Below are 26,175 nucleotides of genomic sequence, written 5' to 3' on the forward strand. Positions count from 1 at the left end.
GGACAGTCTTTTCAAAAAATGATGCTGGGAAGGCTGTATATGCACATGCAAAGTAATGAAATTTGATCCTTATGCTATTGTATTGAAAAATTAATTCAAAATGAGTCAAAGACCTAAACATAAGACCAAAATCTATAAAACTCTTAGAAGAAACATAAGGGAAAAGCTTCATGACGTTGCATGTGGCAATGATTTCTTAGATATGACACAAAAAGCACAGGCAAGAAAAAAAATTAGATACATTGGACCACATCAGAATTAAAAACTTCTGTATATCAAAGGACACTATCAATGAAATGAGAAAGCAACCCATGGAATGCTATAAAATGTTTGCAAATCACATATCTGAAAAGGGATTAATATCCATAATGTATAAAGAAATCCTGTAATTCAGCAACAACAAGAAAAAGAATTTAAAGATGGCCAAAGGTCTTGAATAAAGCAAAATACTTCTCCAAAGAAGATATACAAATGGGCAATAAGCACATGAAAAAAATGCTCAACATCCTTAATTATAAGGGAAATGTAAATAAAAACTAAAATGACATACCATTTCACACCCATTAGAATCGTTATTATCAAAAATAAAAAAGAAGGTAAGAAGTGGCAAGGATGTAGAGAGATTGGAGTACTTGTGCATTGCTGGTGCAAATGGTAAATGGTGCAGCTTCTGTGAAAAATAGTATTGCAGTTCCTCAAAAAAATTAAACATAGAATTACCATATGATCCAGCAATTCCATTTCTGGGTTTATATGTAAAAGGACTGAACGCAGGAAATCAAACAGACATTTGTATACCCATGTTCATAGCAACCCAAGTGTCCTTCAGCAGATGAACAGATAAACAGAATGCTGTATACACAAACAATGGAATATTATTCAGCTCTACAAAAAAGGAAATTCTGGCACATGCTACAACATGGATGAACCTTGGAGACATTATTCTACGGGAAATAAGCTAGTCACTAAAGGCCAAATTTTGTGTGATTCCACCTACACAGGTGGGAATTCATAGAAGTAGAAAGTAGAATGGTATTTTCCAGGGGCTGGGGAAGAGTGAAATGGGAAGTTATTGTTTAATGGGTACAGAGTTTCGCTTTGGACAATGAGAAGTTTCTGGAGATGGATTGTGGCGATGGTTGCACAACAATGTAGATGCACTTAATGCCACAGAACTATGCATTTAAAAATGGTTAAAACAGTCACTTTTATGTTATGTATATTTTACCACAATAAAATATTTTAAAATCATCAAAAAAAGATGATAGAGAAAAGTGAAACAATCAAAATACTTGAATAACCCAAGAGAAAACATGAGAGAAAAAATAAATGAACAAAGAACAGATAGGACAAATAGAAAACAAATAATCTATCAGTAATTAAGAACTGAAAGCAAAAATTTACAGATGTCAAGTGTGTGAAGAAAACACAGTCCCAGAGAGGATAAACAATGTACATTGTGAACATTCTCTACATTTCACAGTGAAAAAGATTTTCCAGAAAACAAAAAGAAATTCTCTGGAAATCAACACAGACATCTCACCTTTGCCTTTAAGACATCATTCCTGCCTTCTCTCTGGGAGCCAATTTAACCTAAACTATAAAAAAAAAACTATAGATAACGAAAGGACATAAAACCAGGGAGTCGTGGGGGAGTTATAAACCAGCCCAAGGGGAGACTGAACACATCACAATAATCTCTAAGATGAAACTTTAATTGCACCCTCGGGAGTCTCAACAATACTCCCTTCCCCTTCATTCATCTGTACTGCCTTTTGGAAATCGCCTCATGATTTTCTTACCTCACTTCTTTCAGCTACTCTACAGCAAAAGTAACCAATATATAAATTTCACCTGTTGAATTTCCTCTGCTTAGCAAAACAAGTGAAAGATCTGGGTGCCAGGGGGTGATTGAGGTTTCTTATATTGCCCTTGATGAGAATATCAATGTCAGTTGAGGCTCACACCTCAAGGACTGATAGGGTTGTGCTTCTTTTCACTGCCTATCCTATTGGCCAACAGAAGTACCATATTGCTGTAATTGTTTTGTTTTGTTGAGCATTTCAGGAAGGCAGATAATGGAGTTTCAGCAGTTAACTGTATCTATCCCAGAATTCTCTGAGGCAGACCCCTGGGTTTTGATTCCATGTGAAGGAAAGAGAGACATCGATGAGAAGATACAGATTCAGTGTTTATGCCAAGCTTTGCCCACACTTAGCCCCATCATGAAAGGTAAGTAAATTTTCTTCTTGTCTAGGCTCGCTGCAATTTTTCTAAGACATCTACAAATGGCTGTTAGCTCCAGTCGAATCCCATTTTAATTAATACGTTTTTGCAAACGTTTGTGGGTTTTATATTTCTGGATATGTGACTTCATCCACAGTATCCCCAGAAAGTTAATAATAAGTTATGTTATATTAACTGTTGACTCCACTGTCCAGCTCCTCAGATCTTCCTGAGATTAACAACCCCTGAAACTTCCTTGCCTAATGATTCACAAAGGAATGCGCCATTATTCGGAAATTTGATAAATTACATAATTTGGTATTAGAAGATTGTTTAGAGTTGTGCTCAATAACTTTTCTTCTACAATGCCCCCAATTAAATATAACTTACTCCCAGTTAACTCTTAGGTACATCACAGGTAATGTAATGCCTTTCTTTTATTCATTTATTTTCTGTATCTTGAATTATTAACAGTACTATGATTGAATGTCTTCTCCCTTACTATCAGACCAAGCTGTATATTTTTGATGCCAGAATATATAAGAAAGTCAGTAAAATAAATCTCAGCAACCAAAGAGAGCTGCCCATAGTTTTTCTGTGTGATACATGGGAACGGAGTAACTTTTTAATCTAATCTTTCAGGTTCACTTAAATTTCTTGTTTTTAATTTAGGTTTTTAAACACAAAAGGCTAAAAAGAATATATCCTAGTCACTTGGTAATCATATTTGTTCATGTAGTAGTGTTATTAACAACAACAGCTATAAATTTTTCAGCCACTGGTATATTCCAGGAACTGAACTAGGCATATATATTCAACAGTATTTTTGCAAGAGCTGAAATATAGGTGCTACCTTAACCAAGAGCACTAGTATATTATATGGTATTTGAAACCAAATCAATGTGATATTATCATTTATTTTCTTTTAAATACAGTGATATAACAGCACTACTGAGTTGTTAAGTATTACTGGATTGAGTCAATCATTTGTGAACCTGATCCAGCTGTGGTATGTCACCACATGGATTGTCAGGGTGGGTGATTTCTTCCTCCCTCACCAAGCCATAGGCTTTCCTCCTAAAACTGGGTTCTCAGTCCTTCCTATAGAGTCCTATTTTTCCTTCTAGGTTATATGCGTACCTCTCCTCCCCTCCACTACTGGACCATCCAAACAAAGAAAGCATTTACATTGATCTCCTATGTGTCCAGGACAGATTTGAAAAACATTTTGGAGTGGGAAAAGCAGCAGGATTTGGTGATTGGTTGCATATAGGAGGTAACAGAATTAGGAATTGTCTTGAATGACTCTCAGGTTTATGGCTTTAGCAGATGCTAAATGGATTGGAAAATGGAGAGTGGAGCCATTCACTAAGAAGGAAGTACAAAAGCAGGAGACAACTCTTATGAAGGAAAGGATGGAATAAGAAGTATTGAGCACAATGGTGATTATAGGTGTGAAAATAAAAAAGAGGGTAAATGACTAGGGAGGCTGACAGAGTGGACAGTCAAACATGACAGGGATATGAGGCAAGGAGAGATTATTGGGGCACAGGTTTAAATGTGACCTTGCTACAAGTTTGGTTACATAAGAGCCACATAAAACTGCCCAGTGATGTTCAGATTGGGTGCATGGTTATCATGATGTTCATAAACTCAGCAGATTAGCTTTTCAGTTACAGCACTGGCAAGTGTGAACATTCATTCAATCATTAAATCATTCAGTCAGGGCCTACTATGCACCAGAAACTCAGTCAACTGAGAATGTAAAGTTAAATTTAACATAATTCATGAAGTATAGAAGCTTTCAGTCTGGAGGGAAGCACATGATTAGGTCAATATGGCACACGCTCTAGTAGATAGATATAAAACATGCTATGGAAATATTAAGCATGAATTTGTTTTATATGCAATAGGGTTTGACATTATCACTTTAGTAAATGGTAGGTATCAAAAGGATACCTAAAATCTTCATCAAAAACTAAGACATAGTACATTGATTCATCTAATTGCAAATTTTTCAAATCATTATAAGCTCACTTTAAGGGTCAGGTATATAAAGATATTTGTTTAAGAATATTGATACAGTGCTTATTATATTACAAAACATTGGTAGCAGTCTAAATCTGTCACTAGGGAGTTGATTAAATCTATGGAAGACAATGTAGTCGCTGGATTGATAGCATAGAGTTACATTTTTGACACAGAAAAAAGACTCAAATACATTGTTAAAAAACAGGTTATAAAACAACATATTTTGAAAAATCTCATTTCAATTATTAAAGAAGAGAGAAATGCAATTCACCAAAGAGTAACAATTTCTTTAATATGGGAAGTGGTATTTTTTGTCCGTTCCTATATTTTTCATGTTCTTAATTTTTTTTTAAAAAAGGCATTTTTATTTTGGAAGTTCACTTTATTTTGATAAGGTAAATGTAGCATATACAGAATTTGCAGCATTGAAAACTGAAGTAATAAGATATAAGCATTTTAGATTATTTGAAATGTTGTACTGAATAATCTAATGCTAAAACATATCCTTGCATTTGGAGAAGGCTTATTAAATGCATTTTACATGTGGTTTATGTATACCCAAAGTGAGAGAAAAAAATATATAATTTATTTCCAGCAAGAATTGACCTTTTGTAACATTTAAACCTATGTAATATCTGTTTTTTTGTTTTTATATCTGACTTTTTAAAGATTGGTTCCTGAGCTAACAACTGTTGCCAATCTTTTTTCTTTTTATTGCTTTTTCTCCCCAAATTCTCCCAGTACCTAGCTGTATATTTTGATTGTGCACCCTTCTAGCTGTGGCATGTGGGATGCCGCCTCAACATGGCCTGATGAGCGGTGCCATGTCCCGCCCAGAACCTGAACCAGTGAAACCCTGGGCCGCCGAAGCGGAGCACGCAAACTTAACCACTTGGCCACGGGGCCGGCCCCTATATCTGACTTTTGATAATTGATCTTTCCCAGCTTATTAATATTCTGAGTTTCCTGCAGGTGGGTAGGTGAGATTGCAGGCATGAATGTTGAAATCCATCACCCATTAAACATAGACAAAGTAAGAGTGAAATCTTTTAAGTAGCTGGACCATATATTTTGAAACAAATTGTTTATTTTGATGAGAGACTTATGGCATAATGATTTAAAACACTTAATTTGTTTAGGATAGTGGATATTCAATTGAAAAATTAGGGGACTTAAGATAAAAGCATAAAGTCAATTCAAGTAATATTCTGAGGTAAACATTAACTCTCTACTCTCCAGAAAAATATTAATATGACCACTCCTCTTTCTTTCAGTGTTGAGATCTATAATTCATTAACATGTGATGAGAGAAAATATTCTGATGTGAACACCTCAGAGTGTATAATGGACACACACAGCTCTAGAGTATCGGAGAAGTACGTCAAGTACTTTCTCCTTCGGGAGAGATGTCAAAAAAATAGTTATTCTACTCCTAATTCTTGGCTAAAAAGTAAACTCAGACTAAAATCTATGTTATTAGAAATAATTCCACCAGGGGTGGGAAAAAGAAATACAAACTGATAACCACTTTGCTGCCTTTCATCTATGGTAGTACTCCTGAGTTTCCAAAATTTCAAAGGAAAAAGAAGATGTTTTTCTTTTTTTTTGAGGACAATTAGCCCTGAGCTAACACCATGCCCATTTTCCTCTACTTTATATGTGGGACACCTGCCACAGCATGGCTGGATAAGCGGTGCATGGGTCTGATCCAAACCAGAGAACCCCAGGCCGCTGAAGTGGAACGCCCAAACTTAACCACTACACCACCAGGCCGGCCCAGAGAAGATGTTTTTTAACCTAACCATGGATAAAGAAAGTCCAAATAAGGTAAATATTCCATTGTTATGAACCCAAATTTATCGAAATTTAGAATCACCAGGATTCTTGATTGGTGGCTTTTAAACAAGAGCTAAGAGTGAATAGATGGGTTATTCGAAAGTAATTGTCAAATTGTCACCATATTTACCTCGCATACGTTTCCTACAAGATTTTCAGGAAACAAAACAGCTTGTATAATGATATTTTCTGTCTTCTCTGCAGTCCTAGGATTCATTAACAACTCAGCAACAGGCACTGGGACTGAGTTTGTCCTCCTAGGCTGCCCTGGTTGTTAGGAGTGCGAAGATTCCTCTTTTCACTGTTCTTTGGCGTCTATATATTTACCACGATGGGAAATGGGGCCATTGCCTATGCTGTGACGTCCATAGTTCCATACTGCAATGTATATTCTTTTAGGGAACTTTGCTTTCCTTGAAATCTGGTACATTACCTCCACTGTGCACAGTATGCTAGTCAACTTCCTCTCAGAGACAAAAATCTCTCTCTTCCGTTCACTGTTTCCTCCAGTTATATTTTTTGGCTTTCCTTGGTACAAATGAAGAATATATCCTCTGCATCATGCATATGATAGGTACCTGGGTATCTGCTGCCCATTGAACTACCTGACAGTCATGACCCAAGACTGCTCTATCTTGATGTAGCTTTCCTGGGTGTTTGGATTCCTTAGTTACTCTGTCTCAACTGCGCAGCTCTCTCAATTGCCTTTCTTTGGGCCCAATACCATTGATCACTTTGTGTGTGATGTGCACACACTGATGGCTCTGTCCTGTGCCCCATCTCCTGTCACTGAGATCATTTTCTGTGTCCTGAGCTCCCTCATTATAATCCTCACTCTTCTGTACATCCTTAGCTCCTATTCCCTTTTACCAATAGCTATGTTAAAAGTCCCTTCAGCAGCAGGCTGGCAGAAAGCTTTTTCCACCTGTAGATCACATCTGACAGTGGTGTGCTTATTCTTTGGGGCCCTTTTGGCAATGTTTGTGAGCCCCACAGCTGATAACTCAGCTGAAATGCAGAAGATCATGACTTGGTTCTATTCCATGGCAACTACTCTCTTAAACCCTCTGATTTACAGTTTAGGAAACAAAGAAATGAAGGTTGCACTGAAGAAAGTCCTGAGGATAAAATGAACATAGACAAATCTACAAGACACCAAGTAAATCATTGTCCAGACGTAAAAGAATAAGCAAGAAAAACTTGATTCACTCCTGCTAATTCTCCAATGCATGCTTTAAAGAAGATACTTTTCAGTGGGATCCCTCAATGTTTTATTCTTCAACTAACCTGGGCAGAGTTACTATGTAGCTGATACATACTACATTCCAAGTGTAACAACAATATTTTCAAAATGGACAACTCCAGTAGATAGTGATATGAGGGCATTATATCTGTGCTATTTCATACTGTTTCAGTTTTCATTATTGGGGATGGGTGTGGAATGTAGAACAAGACGAATTATCCCAGGTGAATCATTGTTGGTATACTCAAGGCATTGGCATGTCTTTAGACAGTTCAATATTTTTAAAAGTGAATAAAGAATCTAATTAAAGTGCCTAATGGATGCGGATTTAGCAACAACTTTCTTATCCCCTTGGCTCTTCATGTTTGAGAATCTTCCAGATTAGGGATAGACTGACAGTTTCATGCTTATATAAGTGATACATGTTTTAACATCAGATAAAACAGTAGTAATTCTTTCAACAAAGATTTACTGAGCATTTACTATGTTCCGGGCACTCTTCTATGTAATAGAGATATACTATGACCAAAATGGTCAAAACCCACTATCCATGAGGAGTTTACTTTTTAGTGGGGAATAGACAGTAAAAAAATAAATAGATAAAACACATAGTATACCAGAGAGTGATAAGCACTGTGGAGAAAAGGGAATAAGGGCAGGAAGGGTGGGAGAAAGGGCAGAAATTTTAAATAGCATGATCAGAGAAGGGAACGTTTAAGCAAAACCTTAAAGAGGATGAAAGAATGAGCCATGTAGATAGCTGAAGGAAGAGCATTCCAGATGGGGGAAGCAAGTTCTCTGTAAGATCCTAAGGCAGGACTGTGTTGAAGGAAGAGAAATTTTGGTCTGGCTGGAATAGAGAGATTAAGGGGAAGAATATAGAAGATGAATTCAAAGAGAATGGACAGAGGGCAAATTCTGCCGGGCCTTTTAAGCCATAGTAAGGACATTTAATTCTGCATGAGATGGAAAGACTTTGGAAAGTTTGGAGCAGAGGAATAACATGGTCCTATTTACAATATAAAAGGGTCATCCCCATCATTGTTGTGTTGTTAATAGACTAGAAAGAGACATGGGCATTTTAAAAGTCTTATTTCTAGTTGTCAAATAAAAAAATTGCTGCTTTTAAAACGAATTTTTATCTTAACCTGTCATTGTGTATATATATTTGGGGAGGGAGACAAGCCAGGGAGCTCATTTAGACTCTTAGACTCTAAGAAAATAAATTCTCATTCTGGAATGATATTTTCATGACAATCTTAAGAGATAATGGAAAGTTAGGAATCCACTCCTGAGGCTCTTGAACCACATTTCATCTTATTATGATTATATAGACTTTTACAGAATATTTTCATATCTATTATCTCATTTCATTCTCATATTGGCCCTATAGGGTATACTAGAAAGGGAAGTATGTAGCTTCTATTTAAAGAAATGAGCTCCCCAAGATTTTATGGCTAATAAGTGGAAACACTCAGGCTAGGACCTAGATTTTCTTTGGCCTGCTTTTCTATCTATTAATCCAACTCCTTCTCTTCAGTTCCACTCTGCTCTCACCCAGTGTGCTCTTCTTATCCCAGATCACTTCCTTTCATATGATATCTGAATAATCATCTCCACCATTTCCCTGCCTATACCAGACCTCTTTCAAAAAGCCTTTCAGGTGCTTATTTCCAATCCTGCTTTTACAGATCCTACATCACCTATAACTCAGCCTCAAGTGACAATTTTTCCTACACATGTCATTTTTGACCTTGTCTCCAAACCATGCTCAATTAACTCCTTCAGGAGAAGTAGCATTAAAAACTTTTTAAGTGTAAAATAAAATCAGTGTGTATAAGGACAGATTCACATAGAGTTTAATGGTGACTATACTGGGAACTGCTTCTTACAATTATGTTGGGAATTATCTGTGAAATTCATTTACCATGCTTTCCCTACAGCTGACTAATAGTTTTTCTGTGAGGATTTTTCTCTCTCTCTTTCCTTTTTTTTTTTTTCCTGAGAAAGATTCACGCTGAGCTAACCTCTGTGCCAATCTTCCTCTATTTTGTATGTGGGTTGCCATCATAGCATGGCTGATGAGTGGTGTAGTTCTGTGCTGAGGATCCAAACTTGTGAACCTAGGCTGCCAAAGCAGAGTGCATGGAACTTAACCACTAGGCTATGGGGCCAACACCTTTTTTTCTCTTTTAATGTCAGAAACAGTAGTCTATACCTCAAATACATGGAGCTAAATCTTGCACATTTTGATTTTGAGTCAAAGTCTGTGAATCTGAGTTCAAGTCATGGTTGCTGCTGTTCCATGGGTAAGTGCTGCCCTCGGCAACACTGCTTTCTTGTCTTATTGAGAAGAGTAGTCTGGTGCTTGGAAAGCGCAGAGTTTCCATAGTGGGGAACCAAAATGATCATCAGTGCAGGTTAGTTTAGCTCTTCATAATCATCCTAGTTTAAAAAATTACGAAGGATTTATCCTCATCTTTAAGTTTCCTTATCTTCTTGTTTTTGTGTCCACAAGATGTCAACCTGCTTTAACACAACCAGCCCAGTAGAAAAGTTATGTTTCCTTCTAGATGAATAGGTTTATAGTTCACTTTAGGCATTACTAATTTAGTGAACCTGCAACAGCTGCATCATTAGAAATATATTTATCTTATTTAATATGACCTCACTGAATATAAGGGGTTTTTTCCTACTTGATTATGTTCAGTGATTGTTATAAATATTCTATATACGCCATTTCTATCAAAATTATTTTTAAGGAAAATTCTCCTCTTATCAGTAAAAAAAGTTAAAAATATTTTGTTAAAAAATTTATGTGGATTACAATATTTTAAAGCTATCATTGTGCTCTTTTCTATGAGTTGTATTTGATTCTTAAAAAGGCATCTACTTTAGGGGCCAGCCCGGTAGTATAGTGGTTACATTTGCGCACTCCACTTCAGCAGCCCAGGGGTTTTCAGGTTTGGATCCCAGACGTGGATCTACACACCACTTGTCAGGTCATTCTGTGGCGGCATCCCATATACAAAGTAGAGGAAGATAGGTGTGGATGTTAACTCAGGAACAATCCTCCTCAAGCAAAAAGTGGAGGATTGGCAACAGATGTTAGCTTAGGGCCAATCTTTCCCGTATTTCACACACACATACACAAAAGACACCTACTTTGGTGATGGTGTTCTAAAGAGAATAAGGGCAAATTTTGAAATATGGGTACATAATTATTTTTGAAATATCTTTGATTCCATTGTTTTCTGTTAATTTGAAAATTGGGAGCTATTTCTTAAACAGATTTAAGTAAAATCTCCCATAGTGAATTTTAAGGGAAATTTGTGGCATCAGTAAGAAAACTTTAGAAAAGAACCTCTTGGTGATTTTAATTTCCTTCTCCATGTATCTCATATGTTATATTCCTCTTTAATGACATTCATTTTAAATATATATGCAGTATGATGTATTTCCATGTGAAATTAATCATCAGAGAGTGAATAGTAGTGACTTTTCATTGCTAAAAACAAATGATTAAATATCAAATTGTAAATGAGCTGGAGTGCAATATAAATGTCTTTAATAGTAAGATGCAAAAAGAATTTATTGTCTGAATATCTTTGTTGATTTTCTTCTGGTATCCTAGAAATAAATGATAGAAAATAAATTCTCCTAGTGGAAATAACTCAAGAGAGAGAGAAATAAAGAGGGAAAAGCTGATATAAAGTCAAAGACCAAGCCATTCAAATATGTAAGAACTGTCAGATTCAAATCTATTATAAAATGATAGCATGTGTGTCCTCACATTTTGAAGTAAACAGCACTAATTGCTATATCTGAAATGCTTTCACTGAAAAACAAATAGACATAAGACAAACAATTTTTGTCTCTATTTCAAGATTTCTTTATATCAAAAGGAGATGAAATTTAACTGATTTTCCACTGACAATGTTCAAGCTTCCTAGAATTATAATGAATCAGGGCCAAAGGGCTCACTCAGAATAGGACAGGATTTATTCAGTCTTGTTTTAGAATATTCAATACATTTGCCTGCATGAATCAAACTCCCTGTTCTAAGTTAAGTTTCAAGGCCTCAGCAGCAGAGTGACTTGTCGTTTTCTGATTTCTCTCCACTGTCTTGGGCCCATGAATAAGTCAGGGTTATCCATTATGAAAGAGATAGTCTTCTTGGGCTTTCGTGGTCCCTGGTATATACAGATCTTTCTTTTCTCAATGATTTTGTTTGTCTATATCTTGATTGACTGGGAGTATGGCCATCATTTGTGCAGTAAGGTGGGACAACTGAATCCGTACTCCTATGTACATGCTCCTGGCCAACATCTCCTTCCTAGAGATCTGGCATGTGACCTGCACAGTCCACGAAATGCTGGTCAATTTTATTTCCAAAACTAAGGCCATATCCTTCTCTGGTTGCTTCACTCAATTCTACATCTTCTTTTCCCTAGGAACAATGGAATGCTTCTTCCTCTGTGTCATGGCTTATGATAGGTACCTGACCATCTGCCGTCTACTGCACTATCCATCCATCATGGCTAGACTGCTTTGTGCTGATCTGATGTCTTTTTGCTGCTCACTAGTTTCCTTGGATATTTAATTCCTATTTTCTTCATTTCTCAGCTATGATTTTGTGGGCCCAACATCACTGAACACTTTCTGTGTGATGTGCACTCACTAATGGCATTGTCCTGTACCTCGAAATCCATCATAGACCATGTATTCCATGCTGTGAGTTCTCTTATCATCATTCTCACCATTATGTACATCCTTGGGTCCTGCACTCTGGTGCTCACAGCTGTGTTTCAGGTTTCTTCTTCAGCTGGGTGGCAAAAGGCTTTCTCTACCTGTGGATCTCACTTAGTTGTGGTGTCTCTATTCTGTGGAACCATAGTGGTGATGTATGGGGTCTCACCTCTGGCAACTCAGCTCCTATGCATAAGATCATTACACTGATGTACTCTATAGTGACACCAGTCCTAAACCCACTCTTCTACAGCCTACACAAAGGGACTTCAAATTTGTCCTCCATTAGGTCTCTTGTAGAATGAGAATTATCCAAACCTCATGAACAGGTTTTGTGAAACCCATTGACTCTTCCTGCAAGTGGAAGAATAATCTTCTAACCTAGACTGACTTGGCTTTATTCAGAACCTCATGGACCTTTTGTGCAAAGTAAAATTCATCATGAATTTGATCATATTTTGATGTACTTTTAGTTTGATAAATCTGTTTCCTTGGGAAGAGATTGCCACCCAACACATGGTAAAAATCATGCATAAAAAACTTAATATTTACTTCCAGGAAGGTTTTGACTTTTTCAATGTGCAAGCTCTGTCTACACAACTCTAAGAGATGTGAATAAAATTGGTTATTTTCTCACATAGCAGGCTAAAACTTTGTTTAAAGACATATAACACATAAAATGCCTGTTGTCATGAATTTTTGGCAGAAACCCCACACATCAATGTTGGATACACTCAGAGATTATAAATCCAGTTTAAAAATTCTTAGCTCATTATTCTCATCAACAGTGTACAAGAGGAGGCTGAAAGTTAGATGGAAGCCATGAGTAAGAATATCTTTGGTCAATTGTAAGTATGCAATCCTCATAAGAAAAATGATCATGATATCAAGAGAACCACTCAGAAAACTTTACTTTGTTCCCTGGAGTTTGAGTGATACCTACACTGTCCCTGATTCATACCTGGAAAAAGATCTAAGTATTATAGAACAGCTGACTCTGAGAGCAGAGAACAAAGAAACAGGCTATAACAGGAGCCAAGTGAAGTCCCACCAGTAAGAGAGCAAATTTAGAATACCCACATTTGGCCTAGTTAGAGCTCATGGAAGGTAACCAACTTGGAACATCTTGAAAGGGATCCCACTCAAAAGTATTACTTAGAGAGGTAAGACAAACCCAAAAGTGAATTTGTTTCACAAAATTTAATAATTCACCTTTCCAAACAAAGTGAATAGTATTCTTAAAGAAACCGTTATAACAAATAGCGCCCCCCAACAAAATTAATATTTAAGTTGTCAAGAGGTTTAATTGTAAAAAAAAAAAAAAAACAAAGGATTAACTGATTTGTTTGAAACTTGAAACAAATTTGCCCATCTAAACAGTTACAAATGGCGCTTAGGCCATAATGTACCTGCTGCTATATCTTTGTTGGTCTCCCTAGAAGTAAATCCTGAGACTAGGATTCCAGTACAAGTAGCTCATTTGGGTTATGAAGGGAACATTGACAGAGAAAAAGGAAAGAAAGAAAGGATGTCTTCCAACGAAGGGTGCCTTGTCAAGACAGCTACCACTGTGGGAACTGGAGCTAATTCCTCTGGAGAATCTCCAGGTCATCAAGAAGACATTCCAGAATTATCCTGCTATAGAGACAAGGGGGCTGCAATATTGATATTGAAAGTTGAGGGCTTCTGAGGAGTGTGAAAGTCATTAATTTACCAGCACTTCTGGACTGAAAGAATGAAGGAAAGGCAGGCAAAGCAGATTCTCAGTCAGAAAAACATCTCAGGGAAATAAATGCAGATGTTGGCAGTTGTGCTGAAGTGGAAAGAAGGAGGACATACAGGGGATATGGACAGGAAACCAATGACCTCTTTTATGTTATTCTAACACCACCTCCAAGAATTTTCTGAGAAAATAACTGTGTTGTGGGGAGCAATGAGAGGAGAGGCTAAGAAAGAAACAGAAGACAAAGAGGACAATTCCTAAATGAGCTCTCTACATCCTCATGAGTAATTAATCTCCCAGGTCCCTCACTCAGTAGAACTTAACTCTCCCACTGTCAGTCATCATTGCAGAGTGTTCTTGTCTAATATTCAAAGCAAAAAAAAATATGATCTTCTATTGTGTGTCTAAGTAACATGATGTAACTGGGTCACAGGGACATCTGCAAGAAATGGTGGGGAGAAGTAAAATAACAACAAAAATAGTAACGATAATAATAGGATTAGGTTGAATTGCACGGGTCCCTGTTTGCCAGTTTTGAATTTTATGTTGTGGACAGAGGGAAACATCAAAGGTGTTCAAACAAGGAAGTTAAATGAACTGATACATCTTTGAGAGGAAACTCCCTCCAAACTTGGGGATAGACAGAGAGAGAATGAGTTGTGCTAAAGACCTTCACCTCCATCGGGGATGAGGAAGGCTTAGAGCCCAACTCCCAGATGCAGCTGCTGGAGTGGAGTGATGAAATGCTCTGCTCTGGCCTCTTGGACCTGGAAGTGTGGCCTGAGAGGCAGCTGCTTGAGACTCACAGAGCCACCACAAACAAGAAAGGATAAGGTTTGTAATAAAGTCAAGATGGTCCTGGAAGGAGATTGAGTCCTGTTGTAACTGTACAGCACTCTATGCCTGAGGTCTCATAACACCTCTGGCCCATCTATACTTCTGGAAAATGAGAGAAGGTTCTGTCCCAAAACTTATAATTGGCACCACTCACAAGAGGTCCAGTGAATAGCTTTCTGCATCACAACCACCACATCGGTTTTACTTTAATAGGCTTTCCGTTGGACACCTTGTAGGCACTCTGAGTAGGCTTGAAGATTTATTAGATCTCATATTGTCCTTGAGACACTTGGGAAAGGTAGTATTCTTCTACTCTACTGAAAATCAACGCAGTAGGCATCAGGGTCTCCAGAGAAGGCAGGCCCAAGAGAAAGGGAAGAACTAACACACAACAGTCTCCTGACAATGTTCTCTTTCTAGAAGTGGTAAATTGTTCCTCATGGAGCAGGACTCACTCCCTGGAGGCTCTGCCTTTAATCCCTCCATCCTCCAGGAAACACACAGAAATATTCACCCTATATCTAGTCTTTGATGGTTATTGTAGAGGGGACCACACCTCTTCTCCAGGAAGAACAAATCCTGTCACAGAAACTTCAGGTTTGCATTCCCCTCTTGTCCATGAAAGGAGATGATGTAATGCTTAGAGCAGAAAATAAACATTAAAGAGCTAGAAAAACTTCTCTCCTCTGAATAAGCCTCCCTTTTCTTTGCTTCAGCTGTATATTATAAGGCTAACAATTCCGAAGCATTACTGTACGTCAGGCCCTAGACAAGCACTTCCACATTTGTTATCTCATTCAGAGTCCTCAACCCCTTGGTGAAAGCTTCACTGTGCCCATTTTACAGGTGAAGGAACTGAAGTGAGACAGTTTATATAATTGATTTGACAAAGTTTCCACAATTGGTAAGGTATGAGTTATAATTCAAATCTCAGGCTCCTTACTCCAAATCCTTTGCTTTTCTACTATGGCTTAGCTGTCTACCATTTCTCATAAATGAGAAAGTTGTTCTGATTTTGAAGGGTTTTGCAGAAATGAGACAGGTGTGGCAACCTCCTGTCCAGATTAAATGAAGCAGATGATGTCTTACTGTGAGAGCAGGCCAATGATAATTCCACACCATTGTGCCTCCTTGGACTAACCTTGGGGAGAAAAGTAAATATCAAAGAAATGTCTTTCTCTCATCTTATATATTATAGCTCAGGACCTGGCTAACCTAGATTGGGCCTCTCCCAACCTTTCCAAGACATCGTGGAGATGAGGGTGTAGTTTATTTTGTTTGGCTTTGTTAATTAACTCAATCTGAGCATCCTGTAAACATAACACAGCCTTGACACTATTGTATCCATATTCACACTCTCTCTGCCACAGTGCTTTCTGCAACTGATTCAGGAGAATCTCCCAGCAATTTTGGGCAGCTCCAGCTTAGCCTTACGCCAGGTGAACATTACTGCAGCTCTCTGAACAGTGGAGCCAAGTAATAAAAGGTGCGAAACAATACAGTCTTGTTAGAATCATCTTTTTTCTCACCCACAGTCAATTTCGTTGGTCAAGCGTGAAACGGTGATGGCACACAGAGAATCATTTTTTCACACCCTTCTCGTTTTCTAGGGCAGCTTTGTCAGATCTCAAAGTTGGAGAATTGTGCTGAGAGGGAGTTGGCCTGGATCCTTTGCCTTCATGTGTAAGTGACAAACTACGCAACTAGTGTTTTCATCTGAGAGATAAATGTAGCTAAAATGTCACCTCTAGGTATATAAAGTATTGATATCTTTTGTACTTGTGGTATAATTGGAATAGGAATAAGCATTTTACAATGAAAAGTGGTTAAAAATCATATAATCCTACTCCCTTTTCATATAAAGAAAACAAAGATTATAGAGGTTAAAAGACTCCACTAGAGCCACTAAGCAAGTTTGTTGCAAGGCTCAATCTAGAATTTCCATCCCTCTCTCTCTTCTACTTCAACATCCAGAGCTGTGGGACCATAGTTATCTTGAGTAGTCAGAGAGGAACCCATCTGGGGTGGGACTTGTTTTACCACCCAGAACATTCAACCTCCCATTACTTCCTTTGAATGGAATTCTTCTCAAGTCTGGGCCACCACTCTGGTAGCCTAAGGTCATTTGGAGCCTCTCTTGTATAAATTCCTTTCCTAAAGTTTCATCTCACAGGTTTTTTGAAGTTCAAGTGAAGTAACTGGTAAACATCTATCTAGTATCAATTATATCCTCTGCTTGTAACAGTGTAGACAATCATTTCTTTGACAAATATTTACAAGATACCTACTATCTGCCTCAAACTCTGCTGGGCACTAGGGATAAAGAGTGAAAATGAAGGACAACAAGAGCACAGACCCTGAACCAGGAAAGTACTTGGCTGTTTGTAGAACTAAAAGATGGCCAGTGTTATATTTCTGAACTGTTGTGTGGAAAAGGGAAGGTGTGCATGCATGAGTGAGTATGTGCGTGCATGCGTGTGTGTGTGTGGGGGGGGGGGGGGTGCATGTGTTGAGACAGAGGCAAATCCTGTTGGCTTTGGAAACTCATTGTTGTAATATAGTTCAAAACTGGCCCAACATATCACTTAGCTTAGCAGAACAGACTGATTTCTGACTGCTGACTTGTCAAGGTCCTCTCCCTTTCTTGACCAAGAAGTATCCATTGTTCCACAGTCAAATAGATGGTCCTTGCTTTCCCGTCACTATAAATGCGTAGAGCAGAGTTCAGCAAATTATAGCCAATGGGCAAAATCTGGCCTGCTGCCTGTTTTCATATGGCCAGTGACCTAAGAATTTTTACATATTTAAAGTTTAACAGTTAATATAAGAATCACATTCTGTGGCACTTGAAAGTTATATGAAATTCAAATTTCAGAGGACATAAAATTTCATTGGAATATAGCTATGTGCATTCTTTTAGGATTGTCTTTGTCTATTTTCACACAACAACAAAAGGTGAGGAACTGTGACAGAGACTATATGTCCTGCAAGCCTAAAATATTTAAGAAAAAGAATGCTGATCCCTGATGTAGAGCATTAAAGAAGCATGTCCCTCTCTACTGAAATGCTGGCTAGTATGAGTATAGTCCAAATACACACACCTCCCAGTGGACTCAGGAGACAACAGTGGATAGTGCACTCCCTGCTACACATTACTTGTCAAATCCTGTTTTATATTTTGCAGTGTTTATGTTAGTGGAGTGTGTGTGCCTCCTTTTCACAACAGAGTTTACATTTGTGTGTGTCTGTGCATGTGTATGTGTGAGACATAAAGGTGTGTGGGGCTTTGATTAATAGAATCATGAGATGAGTTCGGGGATGTTGAGAGGAGTCAAATCAAAGACATCAGTTTGGAGATCTTATTCTATTCCGAGTGTATTGGGAAGCTAATTGAATTGAAGGAAAGGGACTTATCTGATTTTTCTTTTTCAAAGAGTCTGTGTGGCTGTAGCATGGACAACAGGTTGTAGAGAGGCCCAGGAGGAAACAGGTGTTGGTAGGACAGCATCACAGTGGTCTAGGGGAAAAAAGATGATGGAACGAACTAGACAGAAGTGAGTGGATATGGACTTATTTTGGAGACTAACATAAATTGCTGATGAATTAGATGTGAGGGTTAAGGAAAGGAAGAAACACTACACTGAAATAAGTTCTGCCATGAAAAAAAAAATTCTTAACATTTAATCAAAGGGGTGCATTGTTAGACTGTCAAGTGGATGCTTACTCCTAAAATGAAATTTCAAGATCACCAGCAAAACAGCCCTGGTCAAAAAATACCTAATCATCATTAGTAAAAAAATTTTTTTTGAGGAAGATTAGCCCTAAGCTAACATCTGCTGCCAATCCTCCTCTTTTTGCTGAGGAAGATTGGACCTGAGCTAACATCCATGCCCATCTTCCTCTACTTTAAATGCAGGATGCCTGCCACAGCATGCCTTCATGAGCTGTGCATAGGTTGGTGTCCGGGGCCTGAACCGTCCAACCCCCTGCCATGGAAGCAGAGTGAGTGGACTTAACCACTATGCCACTGGGCTAACCCCCTTGTGTCAATTGTTTTTAATTAATCATAATAAAGTTTCCTTCTTTTGAATTGGTACTAGATTTACAGACTTAACCATTTTTAGAATTCACCTAGGTCCTTTACACATAGCAGAATTCTTCTTTTGTGTCCCTCTTTATATGTTAGCAATCAATGGGCACATGTGACTCCAACATAATTTTGAAAACATACTACAAAGGTCAGGATATGCTGAAAAAAAAGGCTCAATGCCTAATGTCCTTGATCATGAGTGAAGCTGCTGCAGAGGGACTTTAAAAAAATATTAGACTCTTCTGCTGTCTGTTTTCAACTCCCTTTTATGAAAGATAAAGATGTGGCCTCAGAAATTAATTGAGCCCCTAGTCAAATGACTTTAAAAGCAATAAACAGAAAAGACTCATGGGAAATGGAAGTTCATAAAGCAGGCACCAGAACTTAGTCTACTTTCCCCATACCAACAGCAGAGTCCACTAAATAGATTCCGATCATATGCATTAAAATAGGGCCTGACAGATATGTGGAGATTTTATTGGCCCCAGGCATCCCTCTCATCAGGGAATCCTGAGTTCCAAAGGACCCATAAAAGGTTTTAAAAGAATATCTATTGTGTTATAATTACTCTTCCTTTCTCCTCCCTCAACCACCAAAATTGTATTCCTCCTCCAACACAGATGACCTATTCTTGAGAAGAGGTGTGAGTTTGCTGTTGCCATCTTTTACTCTTGGTCCTACAGGTTTCTCAGAACTCGAATATTCCTAGTAAGAAATTATTAGACTCCCTGTGTCCCTGTGCCAAATTTAAAAACTCAAAATATGGATTTAACATAGAAGAAGTGGTGGAGAACATAGACTTTTTTTATGTTGCTAATTTTACATTTATTTACAGAGGGTTCTAATTGATTACAAGGCTTGAGTGCATATTTGTTAAACAAAGGTACTCTGATTTAGAACAAAACAAAGGCATCATGCAGATATTCTGTCTTTAAAAGCTACTCTGACTTCAGATGCTTCCAAGTAGTTACTGGGTGATGGAACAAAGTTTTAGCTTTCCATCCCCTAAGAATCCACTGCTATGTAGAATTCTGTGTTACCAATAGTGCCCATAGTGTGCGTTATTGGAATAGAATTATATCTATAACTGTAGACTGGGCAGATTCATATCTCTTTTCCAGGTAAGCACAGACCTGTTTCAATATGGTCTGTTAATGAGTCTTTCACCTTGTTCTACTGTGGATGGCTAGGATTGCTGCTTTAACACAACAGAAACTAAGGCTAATTTCCTCTATTCAATCTGTTTTACACGTGAAATTGGTATATATAATTAAACTGACACGTTAATCATTTAGTTTAAAATAAGGCCAGTTTCAAAAGTCACGTAAAAGAAGGAATTTAAAAAGTTCTATGAGCTCTTGTTATATAGTTACATAGTTTGACACAGTTTCTGTCACAACTGCAATGATGTCATCATTTCTGAAAATGGAAAAAATTCCATTTTGGTGAGAATGGATAGATAGGTACATAGATAGATGATAAATAGATAGATTCTTAAGTTTAAAGTCTATTAATCTTCAAACATCTCTACAACATGCTTCTTCAAGAGCTTATCAATTCGGACCAAAAGTTTTCTTGAGTACATAGTGAAAATATGAACGAGAATAAAGAAGCAACCCAGGTCAATATTTCAATTTTTAAGAAAAAAAGTAGCTATGGGGCCATCCTGGTGCCACAGTGGTTAAGTGTGCACATTCGGCGGCCCAGGATTTGCTGGGTCAGATCCCAAGTGCAGACATGACACTGCTTGGCAAGCCATGCTGTGGCAGGCTTCCCACATATAAAGTAGAGGAAGATGGGCACAGATGTTAGCTCAGGGCCAGTCTTTCTCAGCAAAAAGAAGAGGACTCGCAGCAGTTAACTCAGCACTAATCTTCCTCAAAAAAAAAAAAAAAAGACAAGAAATTCTAAAAAAAAAAAAATAGCTATGGATATATGTCTTTATTTTCTTTCAAAGATGGTTTGAATATAAATCTGAGTCCTCATCTGTCTATACACAGTCATTTGATATTTCCTTGTTCTTTCACATCCCACAGACACATGAAAATCTCCAACACTCCCAATAATTCCAGCACCATCACTGGCTTCATCCTCCTGGGCTTCCCTTGCCCCAGGGAGGGGCAGATTCTCCTCTTTGTGCTCTTCTCTATTGTCTACTTCCTGACCCTCATGGGCAATTGTTCCATCATCTGTGCTGTGCGCTGGGATCAGAGACTCCACACCCCCATGTACATCCTGCTCGCCAACTTCTCCTTCTTAGAGATCTGCTACGTCACCTCCACTGTCCCCAACATGTTGGCCAACTTCCTCTCCAACACCAAAGTCATCTCCTTCTCTGGATGCCTCCTCCAGTTCTACTTTTTCTTCTCCTTGGGTTGTATAGAATGCTTTTTCTTGGCTATTATGGCATTTGATCGATACCTTGCCATCTGCCGGCCTCTACATTATCCCACTCTTATGACAGGACGTCTCTGCACTAATCTTGTGGTCAGCTGCTGGGTACTTGGTTTCCTCTGGTTCTTGATTCCCATCGTCATCGTCTCCCAGATGATTTTCTGTGGATCCAGGATTATCGACCACTTCCTGTGTGACCCAGGCCCTCTTCTAGCACTCGCTTGCAAAAAAGCCCCTATGATGGAGCTTGTCTTTTCCACTTTAAGTCCTCTGCCCATTGTCATTCTCTTTCTCTACATCATGGGGTCCTATGCTCTGGTCCTACGAGCTGTATTGAAAGTCCCTTCAGCTGCTGGGAGAAGAAAGGCTTTCTCCACCTGTGGGTCTCATCTGGCTGTGGTTTCACTGTTCTATGGCTCAGTACTGGTCATGTATGGGAGCTCAATAACTGAGCATAAAGCTGGAACACAGAAGATTGTGACTCTGTTTTATTCTGTTGTGACCCCACTCCTTAACCCTTTGATTTATAGTCTTAGGAACAAAGACATGAAAAAGGCCCTGCACAAATTTCTGAGAATATAAAACATGTTCATCAAAAATGCCCTTGGGCAATTAAAGCCCAAAAGTGTATTTAACTTACTTAGACAAATTTATAAAAATTGTATTAAACATTTTCAGGTTAAGAAAAACTTGCTTTATTCAGATAATTGTTCATTCTAGTATTCACTAAAACCTCAATCACCTGTGAACATGTGTGTTTTGTTTATTTATTCTCTCTGTTCGTAATCATTTGTCCAGTTTTCTTTTACAGTGACTTGTCTTTTTAATTGAAAGCTGAACACTCACTATATTTAAAAAATTGTAAAGATAATAGGTATACTAACTCAACAAAAGTTCACTTTTCTTCTAGCAGTAGATAGAGCAGAGGCAGATTATTTTGATCTCCTGTAGGGACTATTTTTAGATGTTGTAAGAATAGTTTATACCAGTTTTGTTCTTCTTTCTGTAACGTGACCCTTACACCAGGAACATGGCCTTTCTGAGATGTCAACTTCTAGCCTGGATTGTTTCAGGTCCCTTTCACCATAATGGGCCCAATTGCTTATTTCTGTCCTCCTTGAAGCCCGTGAATCCGGAAACTTCTGCTCAGCTCTTCATACTCTCAGTTTCTGTTTCCTACTAGATTTATTGAAATCTCATCTCACACATGAATGGCTTAGAAATCAAAAAAAGCCTTGAAGGGATATTGATCATATTTTGAGCTTCACTCTTCTATGTTCCTCTTCTCTTCAAGATTTGATTCTCAAACCCCAGCTGCTTTGGTAGCAACAAACACCAAATCCTTGATTTCCTCAGTTCGGTAAAACTACTGCTTTCTGCTGAGACTTTATGCTGCCTTTCCCTTTCCTTCCCACACACTTCATATCCACATACTGCCCCAACCCAGTTAATTGTCAAATGTCCTCAGAGAAAAACATCCAAGGTGAATGTGGAAGTCCTCTCCTTGACCCTACCTTCTTGGAATTGTAGCCCTCAACGTCTTGCCTGTGTTGAATGCTGTCCAGTGTCTTCAAATGGTTGTTTTAAGCATTTTGTCCAGATTTTATAGTTACTTTTGATGGAATGGTTAGTTTAATACAAGCTGCTTAGGCATGACTATACCAAAAATTCTTTTCTATTACATCTAAATTCCACACATTCTCCCTTTCAGTAGATGATTTTATAGCATAACTATGCAAAAACTCACATATCAGAGAGAAGTCGATAGGGATTAGTATAAACACAAGTCTGGGATGAGGACCTGCTTTTCTTTTCATTGCAAAGAGCTCTAGTTTTCCAAGGATTCCACCTTTGCAAGAGAATTAGGGGGGTGGGGGTGGATACAGTAAAATAAGAGGTAAAACCAGGCCTTCTAAGAATAGATTTAGGCCCTACTTTTTTTAAATGTGAGATATTCAGCAATTGTCGGTCTAAAAATATTTACTTGGGATTTGCATTAGGGCCTTGAGCTAGTTCTCCTTGAACTCCCTCCTAGGCCCTAATGAAAGGCAATCCTATTATTGAATTGTATTTACCATTTCAACTACCAATTCTGCAAGGGAAGAAAATGAGGATTGAGAATCAGGAGTGATTTGCTGAGGATAGTAACTTTAATGGTAAAAAAGAAAAAATTCGCTATCTACCACCCTTTTCACTAGCCCAAGTTACTTTTTCTTTACTAACTAATCCTATGTTTCTATCTTTAAGACTTCATTATTTGCCAGTTCAACGTTTGTTTCTTAATTGTGTATAGCTCTGTAAACAGTAAAAGAATAGAACAACGTCCCAACAGGAAAATAAGCAAAAAAGATATAAGCAAATAACATACAGAAAAGACTCCTAAACATATGGAAAGAACATTAATTCATTCATAAAAAGAAAAAGGCAGAATAAGCCTACAATGGAGTTACAAAGGAGACAGTGGGCCCAAAATGAAATCACTTGCGTTAGGCGTTATGGCAGCAAACCAAGAGTTAATACCTAACCTAATCAAAGTTTCAACCTCCCTCAGAAATGTAACCTTTAATCAGCCAACCCTGAAATTTTCTGGTCAGCACTAAGAAATTCAGTAACAGACCTCTTCTGTTCCCCTTAGGAGAGCGACCTTGCCTAAAGTAGTGCATTATTTGCTAATAATTTCCTTTTTTCTTCACCCTGTCTGCTTTTTAAAACCTTTTGTTTGTCTGTAGATTGACAGAGCTGCTTTCTATTTGCTAGATGTGATTTGTGATCAAATTTTTGTGATCAAAAGCCAATTTGGTCTTTTAAGTTACTCAAAGTTTTGTTAGCAATGATATCTCATTGTTAAAATTTAAATGGGATAATCAGAGAAGGCCACACTAAGAAGGCACTCTTTAAGCAAAACCTTGATGGAGATGAGGGAATGAGCCATCGCTGAAGGAAGAGCATTCCAGGCAGAAGGACGCAAGTTCTCTATAAGACCCAAAGGTAGGATTGTGCTCAAAGAACAGCAAGGTTTGTTTGACTGCAGGAGAGAGATTCAGGGAAAGAGAGCTGGAGATGAAGTCAAAGAGAATGAACAGAGGGCCAGATTCTGCACTAACTTGTAAGCCATAGCAAGGACATTTAATTCTGCATTAGATGAGAAGCCTTTGGAAAGTTTTGAACAGAGGAGTAACCTGGGCCCATTTATATTATAAAAGGGTCATTCTCCTGATTGTTTTGTTGACAATGGACCAGAGAGAAGCCATTTTAAAACTCCTTGTTCTAGTTTTTAAATTTAAAAAATTGCTTATTTTTAAAGGAATTTGCATCTTTGTAATTGGTCCATGAGGATATATATTTGGGGAGGGGGAAAGGCCAGGTAGCTACCTTTGCCTAAGAGGAATGGAGAATCATCTTAGAGCCTAATAAAGAAATTTTAATTCTAAAATGATGTTTTCGTAACAATCTTAAGAGATGATGGAAAGTTGGGGATATATTCTTGAGGCTCTTGAACCACATTTAATCATATTATGATTATATAGAAATTTACAAAATATTTTCATATCTATTGCCTCATTTCATTCTTCTATCAGCCCTGTGGGGTACACAAGAAAGATGAACATGTAGCTAATATTTAAAGAAAAGAGTTCACGAAGCTCTTATGGCTAATAAGTGAAAACACTCAGGCTAGGACGTAGATTTTCTGTGTCCCAGTTTTTTATCTATTAACCCAACACTTTCTCTTCAGGTTCAACCCTGCTACCACCCAGTGCCCTCTTTTTCTCCCAAGTCACTCCGCTTCATATCATGCCTGAATAATATTCTCCACCATTTTCCTGCCCATCCCAGGCCTCTTTCAAAAGCCTCCCAGATGCTTAAATCCAATCCTGCTTTTCCAGATGAAACATCACCTATAAGTCAGCTTCAAGTGCCAATTATCACTACAAGTATCATTCTTAACCCTGTATCCAAACCATGTTCAATTAATTTCTGATCCTACTGACATCCTTCCAAACTGAGAACCTGTTTCAAACATACCCTTCATTAACCCAGAATCTACTGCTCTATCATCTACATAGTGGTTCTCAAATTTCAGCATGTATCAGAAACACACGGAAAGTCTGTTAGAACAGGTTGCTGGGCCCACATTCAGTTTCTGATTCACTAGGACAGGATGGGGCCTGACAACTTTCATTTTAACTAGTTCTCAAATGATGTTAATACTTCTTGTACAAGGATTACATTTTTGAGAATTTGCTCTCTCCTTACACAGCCTTACTCCTAAACTCAGTAATGCTCTCTACTTGAGCTCTTGCTGTGATTGAATGCATCTCTCCCTCAGATTCTCTGCCTTGTCTTGTTTGTCTTCATTTCCCTGATGTCAATGAAAAAGATTCTTACATCCTACCTCTGAGCCATTTCAGTGCTAAACTTTCATTCTCGCTAGTATTGCATCCTGTGAGTGAACAACATTACAACTCTGCTTTTAAAGGAGACAAATATTTTTCAAACAAAAGAGATCAAGCTATACATAAAATTGGAAAAGGAGAGTCTTTGCCTTATGTTGAATATAACAAAATTAAGTAAAGTATGTATAGAATACAATTTTTTGACAATTTCAGTGCTGACAGGTTTAGGGCCAAGAATAAAACAGATCTACTTGGGAGAGAAGATCACACACACACAAACACGCACATATTCTTTCTCTTTCTCTTTCTCTTTTCTCCTATTAACCTGTCTCACTCGCTCCTTTCCCCCAACCCAGTACCCAGGCAGATCAGTTCCTTAGAGGAAGGATATCTCCACAAACAGGAAACTTTTCCTGGCCTCTCTTGGATATTATTCCTGACCACTGTGTTCAGCTAGTCAGACCACTGGAGGAAATGTAAACAAATGTAGGTAGGATTCGATGTATACAGAGAGACACATGCACAGGGAACTAGGTGCCTCCCAGTGAGCCCAATGGGGAACTCTGGATACTATTCGAGGAGAGATTTGTGAGCACTTAATAATAACTGACAAGAAAAATATGAATATTTAAAGGAAAAAGACATGAGAAAT

At 38.0% G+C, this 26,175-nt stretch overlaps 1 protein-coding gene and 1 pseudogene across 1 annotated transcript; both read left to right on the forward strand.

Moving 5' to 3' along the window:
* The first annotated feature begins 11,470 nt into the window (after nt 1-11,470).
* On the forward strand, nt 11,471-12,374 carry LOC106833342 (olfactory receptor 11H7-like; annotated as a pseudogene).
* An 8,329-nt stretch (nt 12,375-20,703) lies between these two features.
* LOC106833417 (olfactory receptor 11G2) lies at nt 20,704-21,711 on the forward strand. The gene has a single exon (XM_014844607.3). It carries the CDS (start codon nt 20,776-20,778, stop codon nt 21,709-21,711), a length of 936 nt encoding a protein of 311 aa, XP_014700093.3. The 5' UTR covers nt 20,704-20,775.
* Nucleotides 21,712-26,175: the final 4,464 nt, after the last annotated feature.

This window comes from Equus asinus, chromosome 2, assembly GCF_041296235.1.
Source record: "Equus asinus isolate D_3611 breed Donkey chromosome 2, EquAss-T2T_v2, whole genome shotgun sequence".
NCBI classification, from domain to species: domain Eukaryota; kingdom Metazoa; phylum Chordata; class Mammalia; order Perissodactyla; family Equidae; genus Equus; species Equus asinus.